Source organism: Monodon monoceros, unplaced genomic scaffold (genome assembly GCF_005190385.1).
Source record: "Monodon monoceros isolate NGI ecotype Baffin Bay Population unplaced genomic scaffold, NGI_Narwhal_1 Super_Scaffold_19, whole genome shotgun sequence".
Lineage (NCBI taxonomy): Eukaryota > Metazoa > Chordata > Mammalia > Artiodactyla > Monodontidae > Monodon > Monodon monoceros.
In genome coordinates this window covers 36,026,342-36,043,224 of record NW_021703775.1, presented here as the reverse complement: position 1 = coordinate 36,043,224, position 16,883 = coordinate 36,026,342, and the positions used below count along the sequence as shown (strand labels likewise).

Sequence of the window (16,883 nt, the reverse complement as noted above, 5' to 3'; positions counted from 1 at the left end):
CAGCATTGCTCACAGTAGCCAAGATAAGGAAACAACCTAAGTGTCCATCGATGGATGAATGGTTAAAGAAAACACACAGACACATACATACACACAGAGGAATGTTACTCAGCCATAAAAAGAAGGAAATCCTGCTATTTGTGACAACATGGATAGTTCTTGAGGGCATTATGCTAAGTGAAATAAGTCAGAGAAAGACATACAGATGATCTCACTTATATGTGGAATCTTTAAAAAACAAAACAAAACTGAGCTCATAGACACAGAGAACAGATAGGTGTTTGCTAGAGGCAGAGGTGGGTGAAATGGGTGAAGGTGGTCAAAAGGTACAAACTTCCAGCTATAAAATAAGTCATTGGGATATAATGTACAGCATGGTGACTGTAGTTAATAATACTATATGGCATATTTGAAAGTTGCTAAGAGTAAATCTCATTATAAGAAAAAAATTTTTGTAACTATGTATGGTGATGGATGTTAACTAGATTTATTGTGATCATTTCACAATATGTATAAATATTGAATCATGTTACATATCTGAAACGAATATAATGTTATATGACAATTATATTTCATTTAAAAAGTTATAGCTCATGAAAATGATTTACTAGAATAATTTGTTAATTAAAATTATTTTGTTTACTTAAAATAGCTTTGGGCAATTGCATAAAGGAGAGTTTATATTTTTCTCTTTCCATAAGAGAATGTTTTGCTCTGTGTGCTTTGTGTTTCAACCTCAGGATATTGGGTTATACAAATTAATTGTATCTTTGCAGCACTGACAGGAATAGACGCTTTAGGAATAACACGTTGAATTAAGGATGGCTTCTTTTACCACCCACATTATGTGATGAGTAGCACAGGATATTTAAATGCTTTGGCACAGAACATGAATAGAGCTGATCATGAAAATACAAAAAATATATATATACAATATTGTTAACCATAGTCACTGTGCTGTACATTAAACCCCCAGAACTTATTTATCCTATAAGTGGAAGTTTGTAACTTTTGACCACCTTCACCCATTTCCCTCACCCCCAACACCAACCTCTGACAACCACCAATCTGTTATCTGTATCTGTGAGTAGTCCACTGCTTTTATATTCCACATGTAAATGAGATCATGCAGTATTTATCTTTCTGTCTGTGGCTTATTTCACTTAGTATATATGCCCTCAAGGTCCATTCATGTTGTCGCCAATGTCAGGATTTCCTTCTTTTTTATGGCTGAATAGTATTCTATTGTGTGTGTCTATAATATAAAGAAGATACACACACACCCCCCACATCGTCTTTATCCATTCACCTGTTGACAAACACTTAGGTTATTTCCATATCTTGACTATTGTAAATAATGCTGCAGTAAACATTGGGGTGCATATATCTTTTCAAGTTAGTGTTTTGTATTCTTCAGATAAGTACCCAGAAGTAGAATTGCTAAATCATGCGGTAGTTCCATTTTAAATTTTTTGAGGAATCCCCATACTGTTTTGCATAGTGGCTGAACCAATTTACATTCCCACCAACAGTATATACGAGTTGACTTTTCCCACGTCCTCGCCAACACTTGTTATCTCTTGTCTTTCTGATAATACCCATTTTAACAGGTAAGAGATGATAATCTCATTTTGGTTTTGATTTGCATTTCCCTGATGATTAGTGTTGTTGGGTACCTTTTCATGTACCTGTTGGGCATTTGTATGTCTTGTTTGAAAAAATGTTTGTTCAGATCCTCTGCTCATTTTTTAACTGGATTTTTTTTTTTTTTGCTAATGAGTTGTATACGTTCTTTGTATATATTAGATATTAACCCCTTGTCTGATATATGATTTGCAAATATTTTCTTCTACTTCATAGGTTGCCTTTTTATTTTCTTGATAGTTTCCTTTGCTGTGCAGAAGCTTTTCAGGTTGATGTAGTTCCATTTGTTGATTTTTCCTTTTGTTCCTTGATCTTTTGGTGTCATATCTAAAAAATCATTGCCAAGATTGATGTCAAAGAGCTTACCCTGTATGTTTTATTCTAAAAGTTTTATGGTTTCAGGTCTTATGTCCAATTCTTTAGTCCATTTGAGTTGTTTTTTGTGTATGGTGTAAGATAGAGGTTCAATTTCATTCTTTTGATTGTGGCTGTCCAGTTTTCCCAAAACCATTTATTGAAGGGACTACCCTTTCCCCAGTATATATTCTTTAGCTCCTTTGTCATAAATTAATTGACCGTATATTCATGGGTTTATTTCTGGGCCCAAATTTCTTCTTTGTAATTAAGATTCATCATTTAAAAATTTAAGGTTAAACTTTACAAAGTGATATATTTAAATGGTTTACAAATTCAAAGAGTACCGCAAAGCTCATAACAGAGAAAGCAACGGTTCCTTGCCCCGCCCTGCCCCACCTTGACTCTCCTTCCCTACAGAAAACCACTTTCAACCCCGTTAGTTCTTCTGGTGCTGTACTCTATATTCTTCAGTAACATATTTTTGTTTTCTTTATTTTTTATTGAGTTACAATTAATATACCATAAAATTTACCTTTTAAAAATGTACGATTCAGTGACTTTTAGTGTACTCACAACATTGTGTAACTATCACCACTATTTAATTCAGAATATTTTCATCGCCAAAAAAAGAAATCCTGTTCCTATTAGTAGTCATTCCCCATCTTTGTTTCCCCCTTCAAGCCTCTGGCAAACATAATCTACTTTTGTCTCCATGGATTTGCCTGTTGTGGACATTTCCTATAAATGAAGTCACGCAATAAGTGGCCTTTTGTGTCTGGCTTCCCTCACTTAGCATGTTTTTGAGGCTTATCCATGTTGTAACAGGTGTCAGTATGTTACTCATTTTTATGGCCAAATAATAGTTCATTGCATGGATATACCACATTTTGTTTACCTGTACATCAGTCAATGGACATTTAAGTTGTTTCCATTTTTAGACTATTATGGATAATGCTGCTATGAACATTCATGTACAAGTTTTTGGGTATATACCTAGAATTGAAATCACTGAATGATATGGTAACTCTATGTTTAACTTTTTAAAAAAATTTTATTTTTTTCTGTCTCTTTTAATTGAAGTATAGTTGCTGTACAATATTATATGTTACATGTGTACAGTATAGTGATTCATAATATTTAAACGTTATACTCCATTTATAGTCATTATAAATGATTGGCTATATTCTCTGTGTTGTACAATATATCTTTGTAGTTTATTTTATATCTAATATTTTGTACCTCTTATCACCTACCACTATATTGCCCCTCCCCTCTTCCCTCTCCCCACTAGTTTGTTCTCTGTATCTGTGAGTCTGCTTCTTTTTTGTTATATTCACTAGTTTGTTGTATTTTTTTAGGTTCCACATATAGGTGATATCATTTGTCTTTCTCTGACTTATTTCACTTAACATAATGCCCTCCAAGTCCATCCATGTTGCTGCAAATGGCAAAATTTCTTTCTTTTTTTTAAGGCTGAGTACTATTCCATTGTATATATATACCACATTTTCTTTATCCATTCCTCTGTTGATGGGCACTTAGGTTGCTTCCATATCTTGACAATTGTAAATAATGCTGCTATGAACATTGTAGTGCGCATACCTTTTAGAATTAGTGTTGTTATTATTATTTTTTTTTTGCGGTACACGGGCCTCTGACTGTTGTGGCCTCTCCCGATGCGGAGCACAGGCTTTGGACGCACAGGCTCAGCGGCCATGGCTCACGGGCCCAGCCGCTCCACAGCATGTGGGATCCTCCCGGACTGGGGCACAAACCTGCGTCCCCTGTATCGGCAGGTGGACTCTCAACCACTGCGCCACCAGGGAAGCCCTAGAATTAGTGTTTTTGTTTTTTACATATAGGCAGGAGTGGAATTGCTCGGTCATATGGTAGTTCTGTTTTTCTTTTTCTTGAGGAACTTCCGTACTGTTTCCCATAGGCCGAACCAATTTATATCCTCACCAGCAATGTAGGAGGGTTCCCTTTTCTCCACATCCTTGCTAACATTTGTTATTTGTGTTCTTTTTGATGATAGCCATTCTGACAGGTGTGAGGTGATATCTCATTGTGGTTTTGATTTGCAGTTCCCTGATGATTAGTAAGCGACGTTGAACATCTTCTCAAGTGCCTGTTTGGCCACCTTCATTTCCTCTTTAGAAAAATGTCTATTCACTTCTTCTGCCTGTTCTTTAATTCAGTTGTTTGTTTGTTTTTAATTTTGAGTTGTATTAGCTGTTCATATATGTTGGATATTAATCCCTTATCCGTCTTATCATTTGCAAATATCTTGTCCCATTCAGTAAGTTGTCTTTTCAGTTTGTCCATGGTTTCCTTTGCTGTGCAAAAGCTTCTAAGTTTAATTGGGTCCCCTTTATTTATTTTTGCTTTTATTTCTTTGCTTTAGGAGACGGATCCAAAAAAATATTGCTGTGATTTATGTCATAGAGTGTTCTGCCTATGTTTTCCTCTAGGAGTTTTATAGTATCCAGTCTTACATTTAGGTCTTTAATCCATTTTGAGTTTATTTTTGTATATGGTGTTAAGAGAATGTTCTATTGATAATTTCATTCTTTTACATGTAGCTGTCCATTTTTCCCAGCACCACTTATTGTAGAGACTGTCTTTTCTCCATTGTATATTCTTGCCTCCTTTGTCATAGATTAATTGAGCGTAAGCATGTGGGTTTATTTCTGGGCTCCCTATCCTGTTCCATATGTTTAACTTTTTGAAGAACTCCCAAACTGTTATACACAGCAGCTATACTATTTACAATCCCACCAGCCATGTGTAAGGGTTCCAATTTTAACATATCTTCATCAACAGTTGTTATTATCTATCTTTTTGATATAGTCTTCCTGATAGGTGTGTGAAGTGGTATTTCACTGTTCAACAATATACTTTCAACTTTTTCTTTTAACCTTTTGATTTTAGACTTTATCTATTAGCTTCTTGATATGGTAGGTGAGGGTTTAGCTGTCTACCACTTCCTCCCTGAAGCATACTTACCCTTCCCTTTCCCCATCCTTCCTAGTCTCCAATCAGCTCTACCAGAGCTAGGTCAGAATTCATTGTTATGACTTAGTATTGTTTACATCGAGCGCTATGGTATTATGATTACATTTTCTTTCTTTTGATTTTTCTTGGGTTAAAAATTACTTTTTTTCCCCTTTCCCCTCATGTATATATCATTATTATTTCCAAATTTTTCTGTCAGCCTCTCAATATCCCTCTCAAAACAGTTAAACATTGGTGACTCATCAATTCCTTTTTCTCCTGGAGTCTTCCAGTGTCCTATTCCACTTTGGAATGATTTCTTTCTAGGCCTGTGGCATAGATGACATCTTGAGACCTTTTTTCACTGTCATCTTGGGAAATTAGTGAGACTTTTAACCTCTGGATTGATCTAAATTTCTAGTCTTTTCTCTCCCATTGAACATCTCTGTTACTTTATTCTAGATGTGGAAGATTTCCTCAACTTTATCTTCAGACTCTTCAATTTTTACTTTCCTAAATGAAAAAGGATGACATAACATAATTTACAGATTTCTTTACTATTCTTTTAATTTTCCTCTTATATTTTTCATGGGTACAGTATCTTCTGTATTTCCAAGGTTATTAGTGATAATGTCTTCAGTTTCTTTCAAGTTTATTTTTTCTCTCTTTTAGCCACTTGCCTTTTATATTAGAAACTTTCCTCAGATGATCCTTCGTTTGTTCACATTTAAGAGGGAGACTATACAAAGCTGTTTGGAAGCGTAGACACGGGATGGCTGCTAACATTATCTGAAAATTTGCTGAAAGACAGGCAGTGATCTAAGTACTTTATTTGCATTATCTTAACAGATCTTTACATTGGTCCTTTGAGGTTCTAATTTCACAAATGAGGAACATCTTGAGGCTTAGATGGTACAACCCGAAGGAGGGGAACCCAGATCTGTCTGCCTTCATATGATTTTTTTATCATGATATTCTGTTTCCCTGCCTCCCTCCCAGTAAATGATTTGTGAATACCAGGAAAACGCTTTATGAATACCAGGAAAACTCTTGAGAACCTTAAAGTCAGATAGAAACAAGACAGACAAATGTAATCATCCAAACACAAAATGACAGCAATTGCAGAATTGTGTTGAGAGAAAATGGTGAATATGATTGTTTAGGAGGGCTGGGGAATGGTCTGAGTGATGTATCCTTTTTTTTTCTACTAATCTCTTTTCCAGGAAGCCCGGTACATGACTTGGAAATATTAATATTTATGTGAGTGACATGTGAGGCTTGTTCAAACAGGACTAGAAAAAAAGAAGTAGTAAGTAATACGCTAAATTAAAGGAAGCATCATGGGTGATTTTATAAAACAGTAAAGAAAGTAGGAAGTATTATTTGGGAAGGTCAGTATTGCACACATGATACAGCAGTGATTGATTATAACGCTATTTCTCTCAAATATCTTTATGTTAGAAATTATAAACCCTTTATACTGTTTAATAGTATAGCAGAAAAATTATATATACATGTGTGTGTATTTTTTGATGGCCTCTCAGGAAGTTTACTTAGCTCAAGTTTGTCAAACTGCACTTCCTCAGTTTGAATGGTGCTGTTCCTAAATACATAGCTATTAGAATCCCTGTCAGCGAAAGTCCATATGTGTCACCAGTTAAACATTTTTAACCAAAAGCAATCACTCTGTGAAAATATTTTAAAGATGGTAGGAAGAGGCAAAATATAATTTTTAAAAAAAATATTTTTATTTGAGTGACAAAGATTTACATCTCTTATTATTAGAACTGTCCTTTCATTTTTACAGAAAAGAAATATATCCTATGTATGTGTACTTTGTCTTGTAGAATTTTTTTTTTCCTATTGAATTATTACAGCTTGCTAAATAACTCTTGTGAAGTAAGCATAAAGGAGTATAATTAACTGGAGCTACAAGCAGTGATAGTACAATAGGAGGCAGGTGTACCTACTGAAGGATAAAAATAATTACTTGAGAAATAGTTAAGTTAGAGTATTTCTGTGATAAGACAATTTTCCCCCTTTCGTTTCAATATTCACAACATCCCACCATGAAATGTTCAGTTATGGCTAAGAGCCCTTTCCCCTAAAAGGAATAACCTTGTTATTTAGTGAAGTACCTATTCACATTAACATCAGGGTTAATATTGTGAGCTTTCTTTTCCTCATTGTAAGCATATCCTGTATTCTTTTTTTTTTTTTTTTTTTTTTTTGTGGTACACGGGCCTCTCACTGTTGTGGCCTCTCCCGTTGCGGAGCACAGGCTCCGGACGCGCAGGCTCAGCGGCCATGGCTCACGGGCCTAGCCGCTCTGCGGCATGTGGGATCTTCCTGGACCGGGGCACGAACCCGTGTCCCCTGCATTGGCAGGCGGACTCTCAACCACTGCGCCACCAGGGAAGCCCCTCCTGTATTCTTTGGTGAGAGGAATATGCTGTACTTTTTGTGTTATAAAGGCTTATGATCCCTTATTTATAATTTAGGAAAAGCTCAAAGGCATAAATATTAATTACTAAGTTCTGAGGTATAGCTGTCTTTTATCTTCAGAAACATCAATTTCATATATGTGAAAACCAGTAGGACATAAAAAGGTTAAATTTGGTCTCAGCACTTTGCAGTGTAAGCTTCTACAAGACAGCAACTGCTTTATTGTTATGTATGTGTGTCTTTTGAATTTTCTATATGTTGAGGAGTTACTGTAGCAGACACACCCCAAAATCAAAGTGGTTTGACCCAATAAAAGTCCATTTCTTGCTCACTTTTCAATCTAGAGAGGTTGACTGGACTTCCACGTGGTCATTCAGGAGCCCATACACCTTTTATCTTATGACTCTGCCCTCCTTTGCATTCTGGAATCCTCTCCATTCAGCTGGTGTGGAGAAGGCATACTCATTTATTATCCACTCTCCTCCAGAAGCGACACCAGTGGTGAGAGGTATCATGTAGTTCCATCGCAGTGTCAGCAGGCTGGGAATGGTGGTGGTGGTTGGGGACAAGGGGCTTCCTGCAACATCTCCCAGGTTTAACATTGTGCTTTGGACAGGGAGCCTGAATCTTCGGTGGTCCATTTACTGCTCTGCTAAAAGATACTACTTCTCCTTTCATAATATTATTCAAAGGTGGTAATATTAACTACCTCTAGGTTGTCAGAAAACAGGAGGCAAAGGACTCCGTGCCACAAATGCTTTACCCTATTCTTTAATTTCTCATTTCATTTTAAACCACAAAATACTTAACCAATTTGAGTCATTTAATCATATGGTCACTGAATCATAGTTTTAGAACTAGCTGAGGTCTTAGTACAATCTCTTCATTTGATAAATTAGGGAATAGGCTCAGAGATATGGAGAGGCATTCCTAAGGTCACTACGTGCCAGAACTAAGAAAAACAAGTTTCCCAACCTCCAGTCTAGTAATCTCTCCTCTGTACTATGTCATCTTTGAGGAGCCTTCTTTTACAAATTCATATCTCCTAAATTAATACAAATTGTTTCCCCAGTTTTCTTTCCTTTGACTACCTTCCTAAGATACTTACCCTGGAGAAAGGGGGATTTTAATTGATATAGAAGAGAATTAGTGATCTGAAAAGCATTTGTCATATTGTTATTGTTGGGTCCTGTAATGGAGTGCCATACTGACTTTGCAGGCCCAAGGAAGAATGCCCCAGACATTGGAGGGGCTGCAGGTAAAGGAGGGCTGCAGAGTCAAGTGGGGCCTCTTTCAAAATTTTGTCTATGGCCAGCTCAGACCTTAGGGAACATTTATGTTAACTTAAGACAAAGAATACACCTCTTCCACTTCTATTGACATAGAAAACAGATTAATTCAGCTGAGAGGTCTTTAAATTCAATGCAATTTTTTGCTAATGATTAGAGAAACACAAATCAAAACTACAATGAGGTATCACCATATACCAGTCAAAATGGCTATCATCAAAAAAATCCACAAACAATAAATGCTGGAGAAGGTGTGGAGAGAAGGGAACCCTCCTACACTGTTGGTGGAAATGTAAATTGATACAGCCACTATGGAGAACAGAACTAAAAACAGAGCTACCATATGACCCTGCAATCCCACTTCTGGGCATATATCCAGAGAACATGGTCCAAAAGGATACATGCACCCCAGTGTTCATTGCAGCACTGTTTACAATAGCGAAGACATGGAAGCAACCTAAATGTCCATCAGCAGAGGAAGGGATAAAGAAGATGTGGTACATATATTATACAATGGAATATTACTCAGTTATAAAAAAGAATGAAATAATGCAGCAACATGGGTGGACCTAGAGATTGTCATACTGAGTGAAGTCAGTCAGACAGAAAAAGAGAAATATCCTATGATATCGCTTATATGCGGAATCTAAAAAGAAATTATACAAATGAATGTATTTACAAAACAGAAACAGACTCACAGACTTAGAGTATGAACTTATGGTTACCAGTGTGGGAAAGATGGAGGGAGGGGATAGTTAGGGAGTTTGGGACTGACATGTACACACTACTATATTTAAAAAGGATAACCAACAAGGACCTACTGTATAGTACAGGGAACTTTGCTGAATGTTATGTGGCAGCCTGGATGGGAGGGGAGTCTGGGGGAGAATGGATACATGTATATGTATGGCTGAGTCTCTTTGCTGTGCACCTGAAACTATCACAACATTGTTAATTGGCTATACTCCAATATAAAATAAAAAGTTTAAAAATAAATACAATGAAATTTTAAAATTTAATTGTTTAATTCTGTCTGTTCATATGTAATTCCAAACTTAAAAGTGCTATTTTATTTTAAATAACTCCCCCTCCACATTTAAATAATTCCCCACCATAAAGTAATATAAATTCATTGTAGAAAATACAGAAAAGTATATTCTTTAAATGACATGTAATTTCATTAGCTAATAGTAACCACAGTTATCACAGGTTGTGCCTGGAGTTGGGTAGTTGGTTTAATTATTTGTGTCTCCACTAGAATGTAAACTTGCAGAGGATCAAGGCTTGTTTTCTTTTGTCTTTTCATCTCCATGGCTCACCACAGTGCCAGGAATGTAATAGGCATTCAATAAAATATTTGTTGAATGCTTATTATGATTCTGGAGAGTGATGAGGCTGGTTTTCGCGTGATGGTTTTGGAATTTTTCTCATGGCTTTGTATCTCACCTCACACAAGTGACATACATGCGAGAGTAGGAAAGAGTAAAGGAATCTAAATTTAAGCCAGAAATGTTTTTCTTTAAATTTACTTTGATCACAGTAGATCACTAGTGGCAAAGAGAAGGGCCCAAAACTTAGTTGCAGACAAAAGAAAGATACAGTTTATTGCTTTATAAGCTGGTTCATTGTAGCTCTCATATCTTTTCCTCCTTCCACTTCCATTTTCCTCCTGTCCTTCCTCCTCTACAGAATTTAGCATCAGGACTATAGCGTGAGATAAGTCTTGCCACCTTCAGATTCAACTTGTTGCCTTTTAAGGACTCTGAGGGTAGGATAGAAGGTCGATTTTTATTTTATTCATTCATTCATTCATGTTTTGGCTGCACTGCCCGGCATGTGGGATCTTAGTTCCCTGACCAGGTATCAAACCCATGCCCCATGCAGTGGAAGCATGGAGTCTCAACCACTGGACTGCCAGGGAAGTCCCTTATTTTTAACTGTAAAGTTTCCTCTGCTGCATAAGCCCACCAAAAAACTACACATTTTCCAGTGGAACTCAGGCAGTTTGTCTGTGTACATTTTATGTGTATGTATATAAAATGTTTATATATGTAAATATTTGTATATAAATATATGTGTGTATGTTTATATATCTGTATGTGTAGTGCTACCTGGTTACTTAGGTAATGGGGTAGAAATGTTAAGTACGTGATTGTTAGATTCTCTCTAAAATCTGGGCTCTATCAGGTTGTCTTGACTTTTTTGATAGAAAGTTATATAGGTTCTTTGGTAGTTGGATAAAACTCTCACAATTGCTCTATCCCTGGGCTCTTGGGAGCACATAAGTAAATATTTAATGGTTCTTTTCTAGTACAGCATGGATGCTTAAAATATTAATTGTGGTCAACCAGTTGTGTGGTTTTTGGTGTTCTTCTGTGAGAACAATAACAGCACAGTTCTTTATTTTAGAACATTCTGCCTTGCTTTGTCCCTGATAATGTAAAGGTGGGCTGATTTCTAATGAAGACACTATAAAAATTGGACATGACTTAGAATTACAAAAAAGTTTATTCATCTCTGGAGACATTCTCAAATAAGTAATTTATGTTATATTTACATACTTGGAACTTCAGGCATATAGGTTAGGAGACCACCCTTCCTAATTTTTTACAGTAAGTGGCTTCCCTTTTCTGAAACACAAGATCAGAACGGGTTGAGGGGAGGGAGATGCTGAGAGGCCAAGTTAGGTGGAGGCAACTGTGCAGGTGGCACTAGGACAATATCATGGAGGGGAGACACCCTCACTGCCATCACAACTAATACCTCACTAATGTTCCAAGTCGGGAGGTGTGGGGATTGTTTTGCACTCTACCTTCCCAGAAGATTCCAATGTGCTGCCAAGGTGAGGATGCTTGCAAAGCTCAAATAAGCTGCAGAGAGAATGTATTATGTAGCTACAGGCTTTAGTTGGACCTCATCAATTATAATTAACCAATTGGGAATTCCTGGATGAAATTTAAGGTTCATTCAGTAGTGAATGTACGTCGAGCCTCAATCTTGTACCAGACTCTTATTAGTTACTAGGAATAGAAAGATAAATAAGATATGGTTGATAAAGGAGCACAGTCTAGTGGAGGAGATAGAAATAATAACAAATAATGTAATACAGGGCGCATAGGATATTAAAAAAGAGGTGTCTAGAGTATTACTGGAAATACAGTAGAAGGAGCAGTTAACTCTGCCTGAGGTTTAGGATGTGGGATGAAGTGGGAATGGAATGAGAAATGGTCAGGTTTTCACAGAGGAAGTGATGAATTAAGAGTTTATCAGGTAGAAAAGGAGAGAAAAGAGGAGGTTTTAAAAAAAGTTTGTAACATGCAAAGATGTGAAGAAATTGAATAAGTGTTCAGGGATTGGTTGGAAAGCAAGATGCCTTTGAGATATTTGTAGGTTTTGCATCTAGAAAAGTAGATCAGAGTCAGGTGGTGAAGTGCCTTATAAACCACATTCAGGAATATGGATGTTATCTTGCATGCTATGGTGTCACAGGGTCAAATGCATACAGGGACTAAGTAGATCATCTTAAGAGTGAAGCTGGTCAGGTGTGAAGCAGTTGATAGCATTGAAGGCTCTAGTAATCTGGATAGCATGGACCTTGTTTAAAGGCATTTAAGTAAGAAATGTTTTTTAAAGTTTAAATTTAAACTAAAATGGAATACTATTTAGGTCAAATAAATCTGTGAAATTCAACCTTCAAGTGCCAGTCTGTAGTACCTTCAGTATAAGAGCCCAGTAAGGATAATAAGGAAAGTCGGTAAGATCTTTATAGCATTTCTAAAGAAGTATTGCAGAAATATAACTAAGAGTTGAGGTTGGGCTGGAAATGTGGAGGTGAGAACATAGTAAAAAGGTTAGTGTAGTACTAATCTAGGTAAAGTGTTCCAGCAAGCCACCAATGCTTTCAAATAAGGTAGCTTGCACTTGTTGGCTACGCAGTCCCTCTGTTGTTAAGCTGCCATCATTGATCATACCCTCTGCCCAGCTCTGTTGTCATGTTGCTATACTGCTCCCCATCTTCATGTCATTTGTCCTGTTCTACTTCTCTGTGTGTTGAACAAGGTTTTGTTTGTTTCTCCATTGGTTCAGATTCTTAGATGAACACTCTGATGTTTCATAGAAACTTTCTTCTATTTCATCTGTAATTTAGCACTTTGGCATCTGGCTCCTGCTCCCAACAGCTAACGCTGGAAAGATTCACCAAAGCAAGCTACTGGTTTTTACAATTGTTGTCTTCAAAGCCTGACACTCTTTGGGAACTGGTTTAGTCTTGGGTGGAGAACCACCATTTTTCTTTTTTATACTATGCTGGTTACTCTCACCATCAGAAACACACTGCATTTGTTTAGAAGATGCCTTGATGAAATAGTTTCATTGGAACCTTACTTTTGTTTTTTTGTCTACTCTTGTTTTCTTCAGGTCCTATCACTGAAAATGAACAAGTATTAACATTTTACCACATTTATATTGCTTCTTGCATCCTCCTCCTTCCTGTATTTAGCTGGGTTATATAGATTGTAAACTCTTAGTCTTTTATGTCTGAAACCATTTCTTAAATGGTAGTTTAGCCAATATGAAACTCCAGGATGGCATCTATTTTCCCTTAGCACTTGAAGATCATTAGCTTCATTGTATTTTGGGCGCTGTTGCTGCTATGAAGTTGTTGTCAGCATAATTACGCCTTTGCTGGTAACCTATCTTTTCTTTTATGATTTTTCTCTTTATTCTTGCTGTTCCGTAGTTGCAAGGTATTTAGACATAGATTAGTTTTTTATTTATCCTGTTTATTTGTTAATATATATTTTCAACCTAAGGACCCTATCTTTATTGGAACATTCTTAGCCTTTTCTCCTTAGTATTGCCTCTGCCATTCCCACTATTCTAAACTTCTAGAATTTCTTTTTTTTAATAAATTTATTTATTTATTTTTGGCTGCTTTGGGTCTTTGTTGCTGTGTGCGGGCTTTCTCTAGTTGCGGCGAGCAGGGGCTACTCTTTCATTGTGGTGTGCAGGCTTCTCATTGCGGTGGCTTCTCTAGTTGCGGCGCACGGGCTGTAGGCATGCGGGCTTCAGTAGTTGTGGCACATGGGCTCTAGAGTGCAGGCTCAGTAGTTGTGGCGCACGAGATTAGTTGCTCTGCAGCATGTGGTATCTTCCCGGACCAGGGCTTGAACCCGTGTCCCCTGCATTGGCAGGCGGATTCTTAACCACTGCACCACTAGGGAAGCCCTAGAATTTCTATTAGGTGTGTGTACTTCTCCATCTATCTTCTATGTCTCTTACCTTCTTTAAAAATATTATCACTTTATTTCTCTGTACTACATTCAGGGTCAGTTCCTCAGTAATATCTTTCATTAGACAATTGTTGCTCTTTGGACAGGTTTCTAGGTAAATCACTGGATCAGGAGTTTATGGCTGGTGACCTTTTATAATATATGTATGTAGGTAGGAAGGTAAGTAGGTAGGTAGGTAGTTAAATAGGAGGACAGGTCATCTGCTGATAATGAAAGATACCAGGGTAAAATGAAGGAGACAGAGAAAGTGGTGAAGGTCACTGAGATGAGTAATATCATTCATTTCTTGGTTAAAAAGCTTTTATCTAAGATTTTTAAAAATAAAAATCTAAGTAAAAGAACTGATAATCATAGTTTTTATGTTTTCCCTAAGCATTAAAGATAACTTAGTTGTATTAGCTGAAAATGTGAGTGTGTTTTGTTTTTAATTTTATGTTGGCAGAAGATAAAGAAGAGAGGTATGAGAATTAGAAGACCTGTATTTCATTTGGTCTTGGTTTTGCCAGAACTTTCGATGAGTTATGTAACTTTGCCAGAATGTACCTTGCCTATTTTTTGGTATTATATTGTTTTTATGAAGATAGTTGAGATGATTGATTATAAAAAGTTTTTGAAAACCATAAGCATTGGTCATAAGATACAGAGATGCAAGAGTAGTGTAAACCACAGATTTAAGTTACTTTGGAAGTATCGTTTTTATGCTTATTTTCTCTAAATTAAAGTGGATAATGTGTTAGAAATATAGTATTGTTTTAAAGGAGATTTTTTTTTTTTTTTTTGCGGTATGCGGGCCTCCCACTGCTGTGGCCTCTCCCGTTGCAGAGCACAGGCTCCGGACGCGCAGGCTCAGTGGCCATAGCTCATGGTCCCAGCCGCTCCGCGGCATGTGGGATCTTCCCGGACCAGGGCACGAACCCGTGTCCCCTGCATCGGCAGGCGGACTCTTAACCGCTGCGCCACCAGGGAAGCCCTTGCTTTTCTTTTTAAAATAGTCTAAGTATTTAATTTTACTTGGTTTGTCCCAATGAATTTACTTGGTAAAGTATTTTTAGAAAAACATGTGGATGAAATATTAGTCATTTAAATTAGATCATATCTGTATTCAACATCTACTATATATGAATAATTTATAGAGCTTTATTGTAAGTGCAACGGTTCTATGTAATCTAAAGCAGATGATTTTTTGTTCTTTTAAAGGCACCAGAACTAAATTTTATTATTTGATTTAAGATAAATTATACGTAATCTTTTTCTTGTTTGGCAGGCAACCAGATAAACTGGTGGTAGTTTGGACAAGAAGAAGCCGAAGGAAGTCTTCCAAGGTTTGTCTGTTTTCTAAATTTCTTACCCAAATATTGAATTTGACTTTTGGTCAAATTATTAAGCCTCTCTGGTCCCAGTGAAGAATATTTTAAAATATTACTTGATATTTTAGGTTATTTCTTATTATCTAATGTACTAAAATGATTGATCAGGCGCTGTATGTAATCTTGTTACTGCAGCTCCTAAAGCAGGAGCCAGTTACCTGAGTTTTGATTTTGGATTTGGTAGCCTTGAATAACATAATAGTTATTTAACTTCTCTGTGCTAGGATATCATGAAATAATGATTAAATAATATCACTTACAAAATTATACCTAGGATTACTTTATTCAGATTCCAAGAGGATGAAGTTAGAACACACATAAGGAATGATGAGTTATCTGAGTCCATTGCTGGGTTACTGAAGAGGAGTTGGATTTTTCAAAGGTTTTAATTTTTTGTTCTTATGGCTTTGTGGGGAGTGGAACAGAATTTTATTTATTTATAATTAAAAAAAAAATTTTTTGGCTGTGTTGGATCTTCGTTGCTGTGCGTGGGCTTTCTCTAGGTGCGGCGAGCGGGGGCTACTCTTCGTTGCGGTGCATGGACTTCTCATTGTGGTGGCTTCCCTTGTGGCAGAGCACAGGTTCTAGGCGCACGGGCTTCAGTAGTTGTGGCACATGGGCTCAGTAGTTGTGGCTCGCAGGCTCTAGAGCACAGGCTCAGTAGTTGTGGCTCACAGACTTAGTTGCTCTGCGGCACATGGGATCTTCCCAGACCAGGGCTCAAACCCCTGCCCCCTACGTTGTCAGGTGGATTCTTAACCACTGCGCCACCAGGGAAGCCCAGAACAGAATTTTAAAATGTTCAATAACAATTCTAGGTATTTTAAAAATTCCAATCTATAGACAAGTAAGTATGAGTATATTTTTATAAGCACACAATAACACAGGCATGTTTATTGAATGTTGGTTTTTCCGTAAGTAGACTTACGTAAAGAAAAATTTATTCATTTTAACTGAAATTAAATTTTAATTTAATTAAATTTCAGAATTAAAAATTTTTTAAGGGCATCTTTTTAAATTTTATTTTTATTGAATTAAAATTTATATATGGTATAAGTCACAGATCTTAAGTACACAATTTTATGAGTTTTGATCAATATATTGTTGTATAATTACCACTGCTATCAAGATATAGACAATTTTCATCACCTTTTTCCTTTGAGTCCTCTTCCAGTCATTTCCCAATCCTTAGAGGCAACTACTATTCCGATTTTTCTATCACCGTAGGCTATTTTTGCCTGTTCTTAAATTTCACATAAATAGAATCATACAGAAGTACTATTTTATGTCTGGCTTCTTTTGTACAGCATGTTTTCGAGATTTATTCATGGTATTGTGAATGTTGGTAGTTTAACTTTTTTCATTGCTGAGCAGTATTCCATCATGCACATATACTGCAGTGTGATTTTTTTATACATCTGTTGATGAACATTTGATTTGTTTCCAGTGAATATTCTGAGTGTTCAACTATTGTGAATAAATCTGTTGTAAACATT

At 36.5% G+C, this 16,883-nt stretch overlaps 1 protein-coding gene across 4 annotated transcripts in view; it reads left to right on the top strand.

The window, feature by feature from the left end:
- EHBP1 (EH domain binding protein 1) overlaps positions 1 to 16,883 on the top strand; it is a 491,557-nt gene that overhangs the window by 189,298 nt on the left and 285,376 nt on the right. For all 4 annotated transcript variants that reach the window (XM_029231704.1, XM_029231706.1, XM_029231705.1 and 1 more), the window contains one exon: positions 15,285 to 15,342. In XM_029231704.1, the coding sequence (XP_029087537.1) occupies positions 15,285 to 15,342 (58 nt within the window). The remainder of the gene's footprint in view (positions 1 to 15,284; positions 15,343 to 16,883) is intronic.